The 21,146-nt window shown below is 43.8% G+C and overlaps 1 protein-coding gene across 1 annotated transcript; it reads left to right on the forward strand.

Moving 5' to 3' along the window:
• The first annotated feature begins 1,256 nt into the window (after positions 1–1,256).
• On the forward strand, positions 1,257–14,412 carry APOH (apolipoprotein H). Its single transcript, XM_084751409.1, has 8 exons — positions 1,257–1,359; positions 1,746–1,922; positions 3,769–3,865; positions 5,725–5,801; positions 7,105–7,296; positions 8,996–9,175; positions 12,038–12,235; positions 14,275–14,412. Exons 1-8 carry the CDS (start codon positions 1,296–1,298, stop codon positions 14,328–14,330), a joined length of 1,041 nt encoding a protein of 346 aa, XP_084607535.1. The 5' UTR covers positions 1,257–1,295; the 3' UTR covers positions 14,331–14,412.
• Positions 14,413–21,146: the final 6,734 nt, after the last annotated feature.

The raw sequence follows: 21,146 nt of genomic DNA on the forward strand, positions 1-21,146 counted from the left end.
GATATTGAGTTTGGTTTGGGGGTCTGTTAAGGCAGAAGGAGACTCCTTGAAGATATTCCTTAGACTCCTCTGTTTGCAAACTGGAACACGTATTTACACACTTTAACCCTTATTCATGTATGTGTGTGTATGTGTGTGCCTGTATGGTTTATGTGCACTGTGTGTGTAGATCCTTGAAGACCATTAGAGGATGTATGATCCCCCAGAACTGACGTCACAGGTGGTTGTGAGCCACCTGACATGAATGCTGGGAACAGAACCTAAGTCCTTTGCAAGTTAGTGCTTTTTTTTTTAATTAATTTATTCATATTACGTCTCAGTTGTTAGCCCATCCCTTGTATCCTCCCATTCCTCCCTTCCTCCCACTTCCCCCCTACTCCCCTCCCCTATGTCTGTGTCTGAGGGGGACCTCCTCCCCCTGTATATGCTCATAGGGTACCAAGTCTCTTCTTGGTGACCTATTATCTTTCCTCTGAGTGCCACCAGGTATCTCCATCCAAGGGGCATGTTCAAATATGGGGCACCAGAGTTTGTGTGAAAGTTAGATCTCCTTTTCCACTCAACAGTGGAGAATGTCCTGTCCATCGGCTAGTCTGGGTAGGGGTTTGAGGTTTACTGCCTATTTTTTCCTTGGCTGTTGCCCTAGTTTGCGGAGGACCCCAGGGCCCAGACTCGCCTGTAGTTTTCCAGGACCCGCTGGATCCTTCTATTTCCTCTTTCCCCCAGGCTTCTCACACCTAAAGTCTCAATAGGATGTCCTCCCCTCTTACTCACTTTCCTGGTAGGTACAGTTTTTCATGGGGACGTACACCTTGGACTAGTGCTTTTAATAGTGGAGCTGCTCCCCCTAGCCACAGAAACAGAGGATTGTCATAGTTTCATATGTCAGGAACACAAAGTGACACAGGAGCTCCCACCTTTTGGCGGCTCGTCTATAACATACCAAAAACACCGAGCAAGGCACAACAAAAGGGAGTAGTATAAGAGGTCCACACAGTGCAGCAGCAGTCAGGATTCCTTCAGGGGCAATAATGACCTATTTGTGCTACTAAGAAAAACATGTGCTAGCCCAAAGAAGCACCCACCAAATGATTTCACAATAGACTCAGGAGAGTGGGGTAAATGATTAAAGAATGGGGTTCTCTTGGCTCCTTCTAAAGCAGATAACTTTAGTTTCTGTTTGCAGAAATAAAAGCACACCCAAAAAGCGGTTTAATATTTAAGCCCTTCTGTATCTGCGCACCTCTCTTCAGCAGAAGACATCGCTTCGGTGGTGCTGGTGGGACCCATCCAGGATGATTTCCCCGGCGCTCCTCCTGTTCTCAGCTTTCCTCGGCCATGTCGCCATTGCAGGACGGAGTGAGTACTTCTTGCCTTTGAGGAAATAATGACTCTAGCCCATGAGTTTGCGTCGGGGGTCAATCGTGATGACTTTCAAATCAGAGTGGCTGCTGGAGATGTGGCACTGATATTTGCTTATTCTTTAGTATTGCCATTCTTAAAGCTCGTCGGCAGGGTAGTCAGCCACTTCGAGCCCATCGCACTGTAGTGTGTAGGTAACAGTAAGGCCTCCTTCGAATGGTCATTAAGGTCAGATGAGACCTTGCATAGGAAGTATTGGGTACGGAATTGAGCAGACCTATAATTTGTAGCAGTAGAGGTCTTTCCCTTGCTTGGCTAGATGACCTTAAAACTGTGAATAAAGACTTTCTTTTTTAACTATCTGTTTTTGGGTTCTGTCTCAGCTTGTCCCCAGCCAGATGAACTACCATTTGCTACAGTTGTTCCGTTAAAAAGAGCCTATGACCCAGGGGAGCAGATTGTCTACTCCTGCAAACCAGGCTATGTATCCCGGGGAGGGATGAGACGATTTACCTGTCCTCTCACAGGAATGTGGCCCATCAACACCCTGAAATGTATACGTAAGTCTGAAACTTCTCTCCAGTTCTCTCTTCTCATTTGGGTTCTAGATATTTGGAGGAAAAACCTATCTCATCCTGCTCAGGGAGCACAGGGCTGTAGCAGGGGAGGGCACCACACACAAAAAAGCACATTTAGAAACTAAGAAAAGTGAGAGAGAGAGAGAGAGAGAGAGAGAGAGAGAGAGACAGAGACAGAGACAGAGACAGAGACAGAGACAGAGACAGAGACAGAGACAGAGAGAGACACAGAGAGAGAGACCTGGATTGATTACTTACTGGCGAGGGAAGCAGCACACACACACACACACACACACACACACACACACACACACACACACACACACACGTTAAAAGACAAGTGGAGAAATGCTGCCAGATAAACTGTTGCCAAAGAGATTCATGGATAAACAGAACTTGGGGAATGATCATATCTTTGGACTTTGCCTCAAAATGGAATCAGATTTAATATTTAATAAACTGTCTATAAATGTACCTAAATTGTATATATTTACAATAAAATATAAACATGTTACACATTGATAACATAAATTTCATAGCATATTGTTTTATGATGCCTTGGAACATGGTTTATGATCATATTAGCCTTTTTTGGTGTCGTGTATTCCAGTCTATCCTGAAACGTACTAGACCGCTGAGGATGAGCCTGAACTCCTGATCTTCCTGCCTCTGCCTCCTGAGTGCTGGGATTATAAGTGTGAACCACCCAGCTCTTAGCTTAATTTTTGTAGCCAAATATTAAGCAATCATCCAGATTGAGTTTTTGGCAATTATGTATAGTAGTAAAAATAGCTAGATGAAGCAATCAGAGCTATAATTATTTTGATTATATAGATATGACCTTTATCATAATTATATATGTTTTTGCAAGTGATTTGAGTTTGCTTTTTATTTTTATAAGTCTTAAGTGGGTTTTTTGGAGGCACCAGGGATTAAATCTAGAGGCTTGTGTAGGCTAACACGTGTCCCACCATCAGTCTACACTCCTAGTCCTTAAGCATGATTTTTAAACCACTTTAAATCAGAACTCTGATCACTAATATTGTCATTTTATTTTTTTAAATTTTTTACTTATTTATTTTTAAATTTTTATTTATTTATTATGTACAGTATTCTGCCTGCCTGCTTGCGTGCCTGCATACCAGATGAAAGCACCAGATCTCACTATAGATGGTTGTGAGCCACTATGTGGTTGCTGGGAATTGAACTCAGGACCTTTGGAAGAGCAGACAGTGCCCCTCACCACTGAGCCATCTCTCCAGCCCTTATTTATTTATTTTTAAGATTTATTTATTATGTATATAGCATTCTGCCTGCATGTGTAAGTGTCTGCCAGAAAATGGAACCAGATCTTATTATAGATAGTTTATGAGCCACCATGTAGTTGCTGGGACTTGAACTCAGGACCTCTGGAAGAGCAGACAGTGCTCTTAACCTCTGAGTCATCTCTCTCCAGCCCCTAATATTGTCATTTTCAATGTACTTTCCAGATGTCTCTTGCATCATTGTAAAGAGTGTATATAATTTTGTGTTTTTCTACTTTTGTCAGCATATTTTAAAAATTGACTGTTTCTACAACCTTTATAGTCTATATTTTGTTGGCTGAACAATAGGTCTGCTGGTGGGTTGGTTTCTCTAATTAAAACAATCCCATGACAGCATCCACTTAGGCTGTCTAATAAAGACATCTCTACACACGTATCACATGTCTCGTTTTCCTTGCTTTCTTAGAATAGTTAGTAGTAGTTATTGGATCAAGAGATGGAAATGGGGGTTTGCATAGTTATACATCGATAGAAATTTACCAGTTTTTCTCCTTAAATCACAGCCAGAGTGTGTCCTTTCGCTGGAATCTTAGAAAATGGAGCTGTACGCTACACAACTTTTGAATATCCGAACAGCATCAGCTTTTCTTGTAACCCTGGGTAAGGCCTCTAGTGAGTCCAAGGAGCTGGTGGGTGGAGCACAGCATCACCAGCGCTTGATTTCTAGCTTCTGGGTTGGACTTGCTGGACACACAAACTTGTAGCAGACACCATGATGATGGGTGGTGTAAGCAGTGGAGACGATAAAGTTGACCGCAATAGGAAATCAATACTCTAGTTTCTGCCCCCCCCCCCCCCCCCCGCTAATTACTTGTCTGGGGAGACACAGTGAAGTGAGTGAACCTGAGTGATAATTCCGTCTCATCTCTGGGCCAGACCTTAGTATGTGATTAAACTGTAATAGGAACGTGATGTGGCTTGGACTTTAGTCATGAGACTCACTGGCCAGTGGAGTAGGTAGTCTTGGAAGGGAGTTCTGTGGAGAAGACTGGGCCATGGGGGATACAGAACTTACTTATTTTTTTTTTAAAGAACATAGTCACTGTTTTATGGCTGTGAAGAGACACCATGACCACAGCCACTCTTATAAAGGAAGGCATTTAATTGGGGCTGGCTTACGGTCTCAGAGTTTAGTCCATTATCAGCATGATGGTGGCACACAGGTAGACATGGTGCTGGATGGAGAGGTAGCTGAGAGTTCTACCTCCAGAAACTCGGGCAGCCAAAAGAGAGAGCCACTGGGCCTGTCTTGGGGTTTTGAAACCTCAAAGGTCACCCTCAGTGACACTTTCTCCAACAAGGCCCTACCTCCTAATCCCTTCAAATAACGCCATTTCCAGGTGACTGAGCATTAAAATCCATGCACCTATGGGGCTGGTTCCCATTCAAACCACCACAGATTTATTTTATTAATTGTAATTATGTGTCCACGTGAGTGTCGGGGTGTGGCTATGTGCACGTGAGTGTGGGTCCCCACAGAGGTCCGTGGATTTAGATACCAGTGTTATCTGAAGAGTTCTGGGGTTACAGTTGAGCTGTTCAGCATAGGTGCCAGAACCCAAACTCGGGTTAAGCTGTGTGCTCTTAACCAGGAGCCATCTTGCCAGCCCAATCCTGGTTCTTTTAATGCTCATTTAATGCAGTGTCACAGCCTCACTTGTTCTTGTCATGCGATTCATCTGTTTTACAAGAAACGACACCAATATGGCTCTGTAGAGAACTCGCTGCTGTACACTGTGACAGTTTTGTTTTGTTTAAGACCTTTGTTCTGGAATAAAGGCTTGGAAACACCATTTATGAAGGAGAAACATGAGTCTTTCCACAGAAATGTCAAGTTGCTGGTGGGGTTGATCACAAATGCCCCTGGGGTGGGGGTGGGGGGGGGGCTGCAGGGCTTCAGCGATGCTGCTGCCTGTACCTTCATTGGCAAGGAAGGCATGCAATGTTTAGACATATTCACGCCAGAAGTGCAAAGATAGTGAAGATTACAGTTTGCTGCACTTCTGTCATCCTGTGAGAGAGCTGCTTCTCGGCCTCATGTAGAGAACCGACACCTTGGCCAGCGGGTTAGAAATGGGGTGCTTAGGGGTTACGGCTTCTACACTCCCCAACAGTAGAAACCTCCAGGGATTTTTACCTGAAGCTTTGGCTGAGTCCCAAGAACAAAGACCCTTAGAAAAACAGCACCATAAGATGGGAGAAGCGTCAGTATGTTGGGGCGTATAATAGCACATGACTCTAGTGGCAGCTACTAGGGAAAGTAAGGTGGGAGGTTGCCTTGAGTTTTCTTATTTGGCAACATGGTAAGACCCTGACTCAAAACAAATGAGCAGAGTTAAGGGTGGGAGTCTCAGTGGGAGAACTCCTCTTTCCCACGTTGACGCCCTTGAGTTCAGTCCTCAGCACATTTATAATGCCACTGAGGTCACTTTATTGGTTAAGACATTTTCCATTTTCAGGTTTTATCTGAATGGAACAAACTCTGCAAAGTGCACCGAGGAAGGAAAATGGAGCCCAGAGCTTCCCGTCTGTGCTCGTGAGTCTCTGGGTCTCATTTGAGGGTCCACGGACAAGTTGGTCTGTCCAGAAATTTCCTGGTTTTACTACTGCCAGCCCCACAGTCCAGAAACTCCTTGTTCCCAGAGAGCCTCCAGTCCTGGTTCAGTGAGATGCCTGGCTGGTCTCTCAAGGGGATGTTCAGATGGATACTGTATTCTAGAAGAGACAGGAACCAGCCCTTGAATGGCGGGCTAGAAGCATTTTAATTATGAACTCATATGTATCTGCTACCTGGTAGACCAGTGCCTGGTGGACCAGTACCTGCTGTTTTCGTCAACTACAAAGCTCTCTTGTTGTTTTGGCAAAGGCAAGGTTTGGCATTGATTTGCCAGCGCCTGCCATAGTTTGGTTAGAAGACCTCTCAGGCCGTAGAGAAGAAAGCAACCAACAAAGAGATGGCTTTCTCTAATAGAATTTTTTTTTTCTTTGCATCATGCTTGAGAGCCAGGCCACAGTCTTATCCACGCCAGGCAAGTTTTCTAACTCTCATCTCACCAACGGTCCTGTCAAGGAGCACTTGTGCCAGTAGTGATCCAAGACATCTCTTTCTCATCAGTGCATTCTTCTTCACTTATTAATGCAATGGTTCGTTCACATCTTCACCAAATGTGAACTGAGGTTCTTGACCTCGAGCCTACAAGGCAGTGGTTCTCAACCTTCCCGATGCTGAGACCCTTTAACACAGTTTGTCATGTTGTGGTGAGCCCCAACCTTTGCTTCTTGGTTGGCATGGTTTCTGACTGGTGGGCACATTTGATTTGACTTTCTTACTTGTCATCAACAATGGATTGTTTTTTTTTTTATCCTGTTATCAAAGTTGACATTTTTTTCATATTCTCTTTTATTCTGGAAAGAGTGTATTTAAAATTTTAAATTACATTTGTTTACTTGGCACATGTGTAAGAGGTCCAAAGAGGTCTGTGAGAATCAGTTCTCTCTTTCCACTATGTGTGTCCTGTGGATTGAACTCTGGTCACTGAGTATGGCAACGAGTGATTTTTTTTATAGAGAGACCTCTTGACATCCCACAGAGCTTCTGTTTTTCTTTCTTTCTATCTGCCTTTCTTTCTTTCTTTCTTTCTTTTTCTTTCTTTCTTTCTTTCTTTCCCTCTCTCCCTCCCTCTCTCCTTTCTTCCCTTCCCTCCCTCCCTTCCTTTGAGACAATGTCTCATTATGGAAACCAGGCTGACCTTGAATGCACAGATATCCATCTGCCTCTAAAGAGAACATTTCAAAACCCCAGTTATTTCCGTAGAGATGACGGTGATCTCTCTTTGCAGCTGTCACCTGCCCACCACCGCCAGTTCCTAAGTTTGCAACCCTTAAGGATTACAAGCCATCCGCTGGGAACAACAACTCTCTCTATCAGGAAAAAGCTGTCTTTGAATGCTTGCCACACCATGCCATGTTTGGAAATGACACAGTTATGTGCACAGCCCATGGAAACTGGACTGAGTCGCCAGAATGCAGGGGTAAGTGGCTAAAACAAAATACCTAGAATAGCATACAAACACCTTTGAATGTGTTGAAAATGCCAACAAATTCTCTCCCTTAACAAACTATTTTGTTTTGCTTTTGGTTTCTTTCTCTTTCTTTCTTTCTTTCTTTCTTTCTTTCTTTCTTTCTTCTTTCCTTCACAGGGTTTCTCTGTGTAGCCTTGGCTCTCCTAGACTTGCTCTGTAGACCAGGCTGGCCTCAAACTCCCAGTGATCTGCCTGCCTCTGTCTCCTGAGTGCTGGGATTAATGGCACGAGCCACTACTGCCCGGCTTCTTTTTTGTTTTGAGAAAGTGTGTGTGTGTGACTTTTTGTGTGACTTTTCCTATGAAGATATGAATAATATTTATTCAGCCCAGATCAGGCACGGAGGACAGACCAAAGAAATGACACACCTAAGTCTAACCTAGGGGACTAGGGAGGTTTTTGGGAGCTACTTACAGGGGCATAAGTGAGGAGTTACTCCATCACTGAATAGCCCACTTCAGCATGCATGGGTGATAGTTTAAGAAAGCTGCATCCAGCCGGGCGTGGTGGCGCACACCTGTAATCCCAGCACTAGGGAGGCAGAGGTGGGCAGATCTCTGTGAGTTTGAAACCAGCCTGGCCTACAAAGTGAGTCCAGGACATCCAAGGCTACACAGAGAAACCCTTTCTCAAAAAAAAAAAAAAAGTCTTAGCAACATCTCTCCTTCTTTAAGGATGGAAAGCTTCAATCCAGTCGATCTTAAACTCACTGTGTAGCTGAATTGGGTCTCTAACTCCTGATCTTCCTGCCTCCGCCTCCCAGATGCTGAGATCATAGGTGTGCACCCTACTATATGTCTATTGCACGTCTACCATGTGCCAGGCTGTGTGCGTTGTACCAGGGATGACAGGCAAATGACGTTGGTCACTAACCTGCCATGAATTAAATATCTTACAGTGAACAGTCTTAAGACTGACCAGGGGGTATTTTCAGAGGTGTGCTGTGCAGGGAAGCATCACTTGAAAAGCCAAAGAGGCATGAACGGACTGTGTCTGGTGACAGCTGGGCAGCAGTGAGGCTGGTGGAAAGATGCCTGGATTAAGGGATGAGGGTTTTACAAACTGGGCTACTGATGGCTATGACTTGTATAATCAGCTCAGGGTCTTTTTAATCTGGTTTACGGATTAGAAAAGAGACCTTCTCTCTCTTCTTTCATACCCACTTTTTAGGCTGTAGAAGTTTGTGCCAAAGACCCTTCACGATGAAAACTCAAAGCCCTAAGAACTAGCAGGGCATCATTATTTACTTTTAAAATGTGTTTACTTTCTGTTTTTCAAAAAAAAAAAATTATTATTTATTTATTATCATGTATACAGTGCTCTGCCTACATGTACACCTTCAGGCCAGAAGAGGGCATCAGATCACATTATAGATGGTTGTGAGCCACCATGTGGTTGCTGGGAACTGAACTCAGGATGTCTGGAAGATCAGTGCCCTTAACCTCTAAGCCATCTCTCCAGCCCCCATGTCTACTTTCTAAATAGTCAGGCTTCTGGGGACAGAATTAAGCATCGGGCACCTAGGTATTGCGTCTCACGGGAATACCCGATGACTCTGTGGTGTCACGGAAGGAAGAACATAGCCGTTCCGACGCCATCAGACAGTGTGCTGTTAGTTACTAACGTGTCTTACTGAACATCTTTTTAGAAGTAAAATGCCCCTTCCCCTCGAGGCCAGACAACGGGTTTGTGAACTATCCTGCAAAGCCGGTGCTTCTTTATAAGGACAAAGCCAAGTTTGGTTGCCACGAAACATACAGTCTGGATGGCCCGGAAGAAGTGGAGTGCACCAAGACCGGAAATTGGTCCGCCCTGCCGAGCTGTAAAGGTATGGCAATGTGGATGACATCCTTCACAGACTGAATTCACCCAGTGGATCACTCTGGATTGCCGTTTGCTTGTTTTATTTACTCTCTACTTACTTGTTGTTTACACTTGCTTCAGAGCCATTGGCATATAAAAGTCGCAAGGGCTCAGTAGTACACGGAGAATTCGCATGCTTAGGAAGGTTGCTTAGGGTCCAGTTATAGGAAGGAAACAGGTTCTCTGTAAGCACTGGTAATATGGTGGAAGACCATGGTTTCTGCCTGAATTTATTTTTATGTCTGCCTATTAGTACCTTTTAAAATATAGGGTTTTTTTTACTAATTTTTAAATTGTCTGCATTTATATGTGGGTAATGTACGTGTAATGTATGGGTGGGTACCCACAGGGACCAGAGGAGTTGGATTTCTTGAAGCTGGAGTTAGAGACAGTTGTAGGTACTGGGAACTGAACTCTGATCCTCTGGAAGAGCAGTGCATGCTTTATATCACCAAGCCAACTCTGCTGCCTGAGCATCCTGCCCACCCACTCTGCTTTGTCTCTTTTTTGTCAAGGCTCTCTCTGTTTCAAAGATCAATTACACACCTAAGCTAGTTCAAGGAAATGGGAGCTTGTTATATTAAAAAAAAAAAAAAAAAGAAATATGCAAATGAGTAACTCAGATACAACATGTCAGCGCCCTCTCTCATCTCCTTGTTTGAACCTGGCTTGGTCCTACAACAGGTAAAGCCCCGTCGCCAGCTGGCTTCCGTTCCCTGTGCTGTCGAGTTTTTTGAGTTGGGCATCTGTCCTTAATCCATCAATGCCATGATTTGCATAACGCAATGATTATGCAAAGGAACAACCATATAGCACTCCATCTCTGCCCGAGCTGAACTATTTCAACAGAAAAGGAAAGTAGGCACTGAACCAAAATGATGAATGGCTGATGGTTGGAGTCTCTTAGAAGCAGAGGCAGGGACAGGCATTTCAGTGCAATTGATTTATGAAGCCAGGATCTCAGAAGATGGCAGGGAGGAAAGCTAGGATGCGCCTGGCTCTTCGGCTTTGCTGTGCATCAGAGTTCCCCAGGGTCATGTGTCTGTGTGTGTGTGTGTGAGTGTGTGTGTGTGTGTGTACATGCATGTATGTGTGTGTGTACATGCATGTATGTGTGTGTGAGTGTGTGTGTGTGTACATGCATGTATGTGTGTGTGTACATGCATGTATGTGTGTGTGTGTGAGTGTGTGTGTGTGTACATGCATGTATGGGTGTATGCATGTGTGCCTGCTGGTGTGTAGACGGAAGTGTGTCTATGCCAGGGGTCAGTGCTCCATGTTTTTCCCTCTCTGCCTTAGTCTTTAAGACAGGCTTGCTCACTGAACCTGGAGGCTTCCTGGCTGGCCAGAGAGCTCTGGCAATCTGCCTGTGTGCTTCTTCAGCCTTCCTTTTCCACCCTAGTTTTTATGTAGATCCTTGCTGGGGTCAGAACTCTGGTCCTCATGCTTATACAATACGCACTTTTCTGACTGAGCCATCTCCACAGACCTTGAGGCCTGTTTTTACACATTTTTATGCTCCATCCTCGAAGTGTCTGATTCCATGGATCTGGAATGAGACCTGGGAACTTTCATTTTGACCAAGTTCCTTCTTTAAAATATGTGTGTGTGTGTGTTTGTGTGTGTGTGTGTGTGTGTGTGTGTGTGTGTGTGTGTGTGTGTGTGTATCTCATGGTGTCAACAGCTTAAACTAGACCTGAACAAGGATGACAGTAATAGTCATGAAAGTGGGAAATTTCACATGGCCTCAACCCTAGACAAAGAACTACAGGCAATTAAATAAAGCTGAAAGCGGGAGAGGGTCATCTCCAGGTAAGATCCTCCCTGCCCCTGCTAACTGGCTATCCAATACCAAGTGGTCAGCCCTGAAATTATATACATACAAGTAGCACTACATGGACTGAGCAGGTTGTGTTTATATATTTAGAAATACACACACACACACACACACACACACACACACACATGTAAAATAATTAAAGAGGCTGAAAGCATTTAAATTTTCTTACATTTTTTATTGTGAGGTGTGTGTCTGCGTGTGTGTCTGTGTGTATGTGTGTGTGTGTGTATGTGTGTGTGTGTGTGTGTGTGTGTGTGTGTGTGTGTGTGTGTGTGTGTCTGTGTGTATGTACAAGCACCATGACCCACCTGAGGAGGTCAGATGTTCTGGAGTTGATTCTGGAGAAGGGCACTGAACTCAGATCATCCAGCTTGGTGACAAGTCCCTTTATCCACTGAGCCTCTTGCTGTTCCTGAATCAAGGTTTTGATCAGGAGTCCTCTGTGAGCCATCAGCAGCTTCCACTCGTGGTGGTTAGCTGGTGGGTATATCCACTCCATAAATGGTATCTGAGTGCAAAACCCAACTATCTGCTGCTGCTTTGACCTTATACTGTTACTGGAGGCCAGTAATGTTGACAGAGAGTACCTGTCGTCAATCACAATGACATTGCATGTCACACATTTCTTGGAACCCTCTTGTCTTGGCATATTTATCTCACTGTGCTCATCCATTAACTCAAAAGTTTACATGCTTCTTTTAAAAAACATCGTATTATGTGCTTATTATTTTGTGCACATGTGTGCATATGTATGTATGTGGGCTCACATGCATCATGGTGCCTGTGTGGAGTTGAGAGGAAAACATGGTGAAATTAAGCTTTCTTCTTCCACCACGTGGGTCCTGTGGGTTGGTCTCAGGTCATGAGGAGGCTTGGTGGCGGGTGTCCTTACCCACTGAGCCATCTTGCTGAGCATAAGTAAACGATATTATCTCTAACAGAGGCTCCATGGATTGTTGTCCTGACTTCAGAGATTCTCTCTTTCAGCATCTTGCAGAATATCTATTAAGAAAGCCACGGTGCTGTACCAGGGAAAGAGAGTGAAGATCCAGGAACAGTTTAAGAATGGCATGATGCATGGTGACGAGGTTTCCTTCTACTGCAAAAATAAGGAGAAGAAATGCAGCTACACCGAGAAGGCTACGTGCATAGATGGCACCATCGAAATCCCCAAATGTTTCAAGGGTAAGGCTGCTGTGGACCGCTTGGCCCTCACTATCAACAGCATTTAGATTATAGAGTGACCATGGGAAGCTAAATCTATTTGGCTACTGGGTTTTTTTTAATATATATATAAAGATGTCTGACGGGAGAATATCAGATAAAGCAGAGAGCTGCTTATAGCTTTTTGGCTTCCATGCACATTTTGCTTTCCAGTTCTTTTCACTGAACCTTGAGGTTGTAGGTTTCCTTGAGGACCGTTGAGGTGAATCATGCCGTCTTGTGTTAAGTTTAGTGTGAAAATGTGAAGAGTCAGATACTGGATAAGACAATCACTTATCATTTCTTTATTCTACATTTTAGAGGACTGATGATGACAATGATGGTGATTAGTGTATAGATCCAGTGGGTTTTTTTTCTTGCCTTCAGAAATGCCCAATTTGAGAGGAATTCTTTAGGGCAAAGGTTTACTAGAGTAAAATGTGTTGGGAAAGATGCCAGTGTTCTTGTGTGAGATTCGGAAGTGGATGCTGGTTGGTGTGTAGAATGTAATGCTAACCTTGGGTTCAGGGCTTTTGTAGTCTTCATTGCTAGGAATGAAAAGCCAAGAGAGGATGTACTCACTTCTGGCTCTAGGTTTACAAACCCACGGATGGCCGTGCATTGACAGCTGGGGAGACAGTGATTGAGAATAGATGTAGCTGAGGGGCGGAGTCTGAGAACTCATCACTCGAGACAGAAGGAAACAGAAATGGTGAATAAGAAAGGCCTCATGAGGTTGGTTCAATTGATAGAGGTGTTTTAGTGTGTGTGTGTGTGTGTGTGTGTGTGTGTGTGTGTGTGTGGTGTATTGTGCAGGTATATGTGCCTGGGTTTACATGTGTAGGCTAGAGAGAGACACTATGTGTCTTACTTGATCATTCTCTGCCTTTTTTAACTTTTAGACAGAACCTCTCAGTCTGGAGCTAGGCTGGTACTCAGAAGGCCCAGTGAGCCTCCTGTCTCCAGCCCTCACAAAACAGTGTTACTGGCATTTGTGTGTGGCCAGGCCTATTTTTTTTTTTACATGGTTTCTGGGATTTGAACTCACGTTCCCACACATAGGCAGCAAGCACACTTAGCCACCACACCATCATCCCAGCCCTAACTAATATAAATTTTCTACATGGCATAAGATCAGTGCTCGACCAGTGACATTTTCACAATTACAAAGAGTTAGAACCTTACTGAATAAGTTGTTATTGCGTGGGAGATAGAAGAACCTGGGCGAAAGAGATGAGTCTGTTGGTAAATTGCCCGTGGCACATGTACACGGGACTGAGTTTGTATCCCAGAACCTATTAAAGAGCTGGCCTTGGTACTCAGCTTACAACCCCAGGGCTGGGTAGAACAGCTGGGAGGTAGTGAGTAGATTTCTGGAGCTCACTGTCTGTCAGTCAACCAGTGAGCTCCAGGTTCAGTGAGAGACCCTGTCTCAAAAAATAAAGTGGACAGTGACAGAGGTAAACACCCAATGTTGAGATCTAGTCTCCAAGCTCGTGTGTGTGTGTGTGTGTGTGTGTGTGTGTACACATGTGCATGCATGCATACACACACAAATAAAAATACAATAAAAGATAGAAGAATCCTAGCGATAGGTTAAATCTAAAAATCAACAAAGTGCTATAGGCTTAGTACAAATCAGTAGAGAAACTACTAGAAGGGGATAATCTAAAAAATCAGAATTGCATTGCTATATTTTTTTCAGGCTGATTTTCCTTATGGTCTTCAGACAGAGGCAGCACTCTTGATGCCATAGAGAAGAAATAAAAGGCGGATATGATTTTCCCCTTTTAATCTTGCCTGTCAGAGTTATATAAAACCTTTCATTTTCTTTCTTGGAAATAAATGGCTGATCCTTGCCCATTTGTTTTCTCCCACCACTGACACCTCATACTAAGCAAATTTATTCCTAGAATTAAATTTATTCAACACATGTGTAAGATGTATTTGATTTGGATGAGCTATTTAGGAAATTGAAGAAATGATTGTCTCTCTTGTTATCTTTTCCCCTCCTCCGACAGAGCACAGCTCTCTGGCTTTCTGGAAAACAGATGCATCAGAGGTGACACCATGCTGAAGTCATTTTCAGAATGTCATGTTTGTATCTCTGCTTGTCTGAGGAATCCAACTGAAAGAGCAAAATAAAGTTACTGAATCACCTTGGTCTTTACAGTGTGACTCCATATGGCATGGTGGTTTTATGCTTTTGTGGGCGAGGGGTAGTTTTCAAGATGGGGTTTCTCTGTGTAAAAGCCCTGGCTGTCTTGGAACTGTCTTTATAGATCAGATTGGCCTCGAACTCACAGAGATCCACCTGATTCTGCCTCCAGAGTGCTGGAATTAAAGGCCTGAGCTACCACACCTGGCTGGGTTTAGTTATGTTAAGAGATCCAAGTACCAGAAACATCTTTGGTTCTCAGCTGTGATGTGGGAAGCCTGACACTCAGCAGGGCAGCCCTGTTACACTATAACACTTTTTTACAGACCTCCAAGCCAGTACTATCTATCTAACTCACTACAAAGAATCAAAAACTGTGCTTCCCACCATTCCCGAGACAGCCTTGAAATCGATATTGATGATGCAGTTCCTAGATAGATAGTTAATTGTGCTTCCTTGAGTTTAACAATCGTGGCCACAAAGGAATAGATGCAGGCTTCCAGGCCCACAGAACTGGACCAGAATCCTTGATGCTGTGTTTACATGATGCCACAAACATCTCCCCTTACTTGTTCTCATCCTAACATCTGCCTTTGGCATCCTCCCTCTGAGTATGTCCTACTCCTTTGTCCTTCTCTTTTTCCATTTTATCACTCAAGGCTCTCTTTCCCATTCCTATGCCTGCACCTAAGAAGCTGAGTGCAGCTGGGAGCAAAGCAAAAGTCACAACCGTGTGATAGATCCCAGTTTAAATTCATGAGTGCAATGGATGTAGGCTCTCAAGTTCTGTCCAGCACCATCTCCATCTGTCTCTTGTCTGCTCACATCCCTACTCTGTACAGTGGCTATTTCTTTACTGGGTTCTCCTGCTGTCATGGGAACAAGCAGATGCTTCACACTCATGCTGCTGTGCACAGAGCTGTGCATCCATGGCCCAAGGGGCCCCAGCTATGTCTCAAGCTGGCAGTGGAACTTAGTGTCACCCACATGGCACTGGTTTTCCCTGTTTGTAGAATGCAAGAGCTACGAGGAAATGCAGCCTGCACCAGGGTTCCAGAGAAAAGTCATTTGGTCCAGGCAGTGTGTATGTAGTAGGATCATATTCCCTGCCTATTGACCTGAGGAGTCAATGGGTGAAACTCTGATGGTGAAACTAAGGCTTTTAGTCTCCAGGAATGTTGGAAATGCCAGGAATATGGGGTGTCTGCTGAGGAAAGGAGCAAGCACCAAGTTGAGCCAAAGAAAAATTACATGTATTTCAAATGTCATGGCAACAGGTGAGGGGATGCCCAAGCCTGTTGGACCTGAGAAAATACTACCATAGGCCGTGAATTTAACCTTTACCCGGCTGAACAATGTGAACAAGCAGAGGCTTCGTACTCCTGCTGCTGTGCATAGAGCCACTCAGTCTTGCCTTCCCCACCTTGACAGTCTGAGATTCCTTTGAAAGCACGAGTACAGAGGAGCTCTTCCTCCCTTAGGATGATTTCCCCCTCTGGGTAGTTTGCTTCGATAAAAAGAAAAGTAGCACCAGGTGTGGTAGCACACGCCTTTAATCCCAACACTTGGGAGACAGAGGCAGGCAGATCTGCCTGCCTCTGCCTCCCGAGTGCTGAGATTAAAGGCATGCACCACCAGGCTGGACTCAGGCATTTCGTTTTACACCCTGCAGGTCATCAGTGAACAGAGTCTTGTCCTTAAGTCACTGTTTCTATTGTTCTGGTACAAGGAGCAGTTCCTCCTTTTCCAAGATATAGATAGATAGATAGATAGATAGATAGATAGATAGATAGATACACAGAGACAGAGAGAGTGGGATTGGGGGGGGGGAGAGAGAGAGAGAGAGAGAGAGAGAGAGAGAGAGAGAGAGAGAGAGAGAGGATGAAAAAGTTTTTCTATGTGTTATTGCTGCCTCCTAGTGGCATTTACTGGGCATGTTAGAGTTGCCTAAAGGAACACAATTGTTAGCCCGAGTATACAATATAGATACATACATGTACACTTTTACAAATCTTTCGCCAATAATGATGATGCTGATAACAGGATTTGTTAGACTGGCTTACAGGCTGTCCTCTGGGTAATCGAACAATGGCTGACTTATGATGGAATACAGACTGTCCTCTGGGTTGTCCAACAATGGCGGAGTCATGATGGAAAGGCTGAGAATTTGGTAGGTGCTCAGTCCACAGGAGGCTGGCTGTCTCAGCACTCCTGGTGCTGGAGTCCGAGAGGATTCCTGGAGAGCTGCTGGGCTTCAGTCGGCACTGTACTCCTGAAGAAGTTGGTTCTAATACAGGCAGAGGAGCGCCTCAGCAGCAGCCCAGCGGAACGTTCCAGTGAGAATGAGGGCACCCAGGTAAACAGCAGTTTCCTTCTTCCAGATCTGAGGTGGATATTTCTCCCTCAAATACTCCGATTAGAAAATCTCTCCCAGGCATGCTCGGCATCATGGGTTTTCATTGACTGCAGATAGAGTCCAGTCAGCAGCCAAGATCAGCCATTACAGTGGGTCTGGAAATGTTCACAAAGGACTTGGGGGAAGACGAGAAATTGAAACGTCCTTGTGTCAGGTGCTGAGAAAAATTTCCCTGTGTACCATCTCCATCATGTCAGAAGCCAGAGGTGTATAATGGATTTCTACCTCACGTCAGAACGGAGCCTCAGAACCCAGATACCCAGACTTCACAGCGTCGGCCTCTGCACCCTGGCTGTGCTTCTGATTGTGATCTAATAATCCTCAGTGGCTTCCTGGAAGTGGCTGCGCTTGAAAGAGGGGATGTTGCAGCCTTGGTGCCCTACAGCTTGACAGGAAAGATCATTGTGCAGGGGAGACTGGAGTGCCTTGCTGACTGGTGTCGCCTGTGTTGCGACACTGGCCACGGTGACAGGAGACTGTTGGAGGGGCAGAAGCAGAGCCAGGCTTTCCTGTTACTAACCTACAGCTTGAGTTTCTTCAAGAAGCTGGGATGAGCAGCTGAAGTAGGAACGAAGTGGTGAATATTGCTTGGCTCTGGCTTAAATTAAGGAGGCCAGAGTCGCTGTACTAAAAGCAGTGACCTTTTCGATCATTATGAATGAGGAAGAGAAAATGTGCCTTTTACTCTCTGCTCTCTTTAAACTTCACCAGTCTGTGGTGTAATTCATACTTTCGTGGTTTCTAAATAGTTCTAAATCATTTCCCATCCAATTTAAGGGATTTACTGGGTATGGGGGCTGTTCTGATATTTATCTCTGATATGTTTATATAGTAACAACACAGGAATGATTCTTAGTATTTGTAAATTGCTTCCCATCTAGATAGTTGAGGCATTCAAGATTTCACTCTAATATTTTAAGAATAGGAAATGGAGGAACGAGCAAGATATCTCAGGGAGTAAAGGCATTGGCTGCCAAGCCTAGTGACCTGAGTTTGACCCTTCCAACCAAGCAACTCTTATGAGTTGTTCTCTGGCTGCCATTCCACACAAACACACATGCACACTGTCTGTCTGTCTGTCTGTCTGTCTGTCTGTCTGTCTGTCTGTCTCTCTCTCTCTCTCTCTCTCTCTCTCTCTCACACCCACACACACACCCACACACAGTTGGGGAATGGGGATAAATACGGGTAATAAAAGCTAAAAAAAACCTAACTGGTGAATCATGGCTAAAATTTGGTTGTACAAACTATTAGCTTTACACAAAAGTAAGGTGTTAAGAGCTAGTGACAGCTAGTTCTTTTTTTTTTTTTTTTTTAATGCAGAAGATCTTTGTCAGTCTATCTGTCTTAGCTACTCTTCTATTGCTGTGAAGAGACACGGTGACCCAGGTAAGCCTTGTGAAAGAAGGATTGAATTTGGGGCTTGCTTACAGTTTCGGAGGGTTAGTTCACGCGGTGGGAAGCATTGTGGCGCTCCTGGTGCTGGAGCTGAGCAGGCAGAGGGAGACTGAAACCTCAAAGCCCACCCCCAGTGACACGCCTCCTCCAACAAGGCCACACCCCCTAAGGCTCCCCAACACTCCCTCACCAGGACCCACAGATTTGTGGGTCTATCCTCATTCAAACCACCACCCAATCTCATGCTCAAGTCAGTTCCTCAAAAGGACAGAGAGCAGAAAAGAATCTACTAGATCCAGAAGACTAAAAAGGGCTAACAGGAAACACTGGCATTCTCAAGGAGTAGAAAATGCCAATTAAGAAGTGATACTATTTGTTTTTGTTTTTTGGGTTTTGGGTTTTTTTGTTGTTTGTTTGTTTGTTTTTGTTTTGGATTTTTCGAGACAGGGTCTCTCTGTGTTAGCCATGGCTGTCCTGGACTCGCTTTGTAGACCAGGCTGGCCTCGAACACACAGCGATCCACCTGCCTCTGCAGTGCTGGGATTAAAGGCGTGCGCCACCACGCCCACGCCCGCAAGAAGTGATACTATTTGTTTTTAAAGGTACAGTTCGCACAGAGGCAAGGAGCTGTTAATGTGGCTCTGACACTCTCTAGACTTCTATGTGGCTTCCAGATTTGCAAAAACAGTTTAAAGAGTAATTTGGGGGAAAGCCTCAATGCTTTTTAAAAATAAATATCCACTGAACATCTCTTACATAGGCTGCAAAGATGACTCAGCCAATGAAACGCAGGCCCCAAAAGTGTCTTACAAACTAAGGTGGGAAGCGATTGAGGGAGGCACCTGTCATTGACTTCTGACCTCTGTACATACCACACATGTGAGCACAAACATATACATATATGTACCACACACATACATGAAATAATTTTTTTTGTTGTTTTGAGTTTTTGTTTGTTTGATTTTTGTTTTTGTTTTTTTCAGACAGGGTTTCTTTGGGTAACAGTCTTGATTGTTGTGGAACTTACTTTGTAGACTAGGCTGGGTTAGCATACCTCCCCCAGTCTGCTTAGCAACCTATGATGACATCACCTACCCGCCACTAGGTGTGGGAGCTGCCCAGGATATCACAAGGGCAAACCCACCTCTCTCTTGCTGTCTCTCTCTCTCTCTTTCTTTCTGGGGCACCCCTCCCCATTTCCTGCTCTCTCATGCTTCTACAATAAACTTCTCCATATCATATCTGTTACCCGGAATCTTATTTTTCATATTTAATAGGCTGGCCTTGAATTCACAGAGATCTACCTGCCTCTGCCTCCCAAGTGCTGAGACTAAACACAAGCACTACACCGAGAGAAATAAATCTTTCATATGGTGGTTACTAACACTACAACAAGACTTTTATTACAGAAGTATTGTGAGAACTAGGATTAGTAATGACAGGAGAAAATTAAGCAAGTTATGTTTTATCCATACAGCGGGATGAGAAGGTAAAGTTCAAAATGGTTGTGTAACACATAGATAGAAATTTGAACATATGCATAAGTATATACATGCTAATCCTGGTTTTTTTTTAATGATAAAATTATGTTAATTTCTTCTTTAAAACATCTTAGTATTTTCCAATTTACCTACAATAGCATGGATACAAAATCTGAAAAAACATGCATTTGTAAACTCTTAGCTTATTAAATTAAAACTCCATTTCTGTTTGTAGCTAATTCTTGATTATTCTTGATAAAGAATGGCTATAATTGATAGTCCACTACAGTGATTCAAAGTCAGTAACACTTATTTTTGTATATTATAATTTTGTGCATTATAATTATATTTATTATATTATATTGTATATAATTATAATATAATATAACTATATTATATATATTGTATATTATAATTATAATTATCACTCAAATTCCATCAAAATGACTAGAAAATTTCACATTGAAGTTTTTGAAACTTTGGCCTCAAAATATTACAGAAAAGAAAAGTGAGCTATCATAATTCTGGTCTACATGAATATTTTCCAAGAGTTATTTTTGGAGCGATTTGAAGGTAGATATTAAGGAGTAGAATTCTTTCCCTCATTCCCTCTACAATGGACTTGACTTACATTTTTTTCTTTGTCCCTTTCCTCCCCTTGGAAAACATGTGTATGCGATGCGATTGCATGTGTGTATGCATGTTTGCAGGCATGCGTGCATGCATGCGTGTGCATGCATGTGTGTGTGTTCCTGAGGGCTGATGTTGGGAGCCTTCCTTTATTACTCTGCCTTATTTATTGAGGCAGGCTGCCCCATCTGAACCCAGGGCTCATCTAGGCATCTTGTATAGCTAGCCATTGTGCTATGGGGAGCCTGTCCTTGCCTTCTGAATACTGGAATTATAGGTGGGACCCATACCCACCTGCTAGGGGATTTGAACTATGCTCCTCAAGCCCAAACAAGCACTTAAGTTACCCACTGAGTTATTTCTGCAACTCTTGTGTTTTCATAATAGCTAAAAACCATATGCATTTATTGGTACCACACAATGTTTTATAATATACATGCAACATGGACTGGTTAATTTGAGCAAGTTAGCATATACATTACTTTGTGTACTTATCCATTTTACAACAATACTACAGCAATATACCTTGAGTGGAACTCTCTCTCTCTCTCTCTCTCTCTCTCTCTCTCTCTCTCTCTCCTTTTTGGTTTTCCAAGACAGTGTTTCTCTGTATAGCCTTGGCTGTCCTGGACTCCCTTTGTACACCTGGCTGGCCTCGAACTCACAGCGATCCACCTGCCTCTGCCTCCCAAGTGCTGGGATTAAAGGCATGCGCCATTGAGTGGAATTTTCAAGAATACAATATATACTCTTTGCTCCAGCCAAGCAAGATGCCCAAAGTTTAAAAAAAAAAAAAAGTCAAGAAGAAGA

The sequence above is a fragment of the Acomys minous genome (assembly GCF_964271855.1).
Source record: "Acomys minous genome assembly, chromosome: 12".
NCBI lineage: Eukaryota > Metazoa > Chordata > Mammalia > Rodentia > Muridae > Acomys > Acomys minous.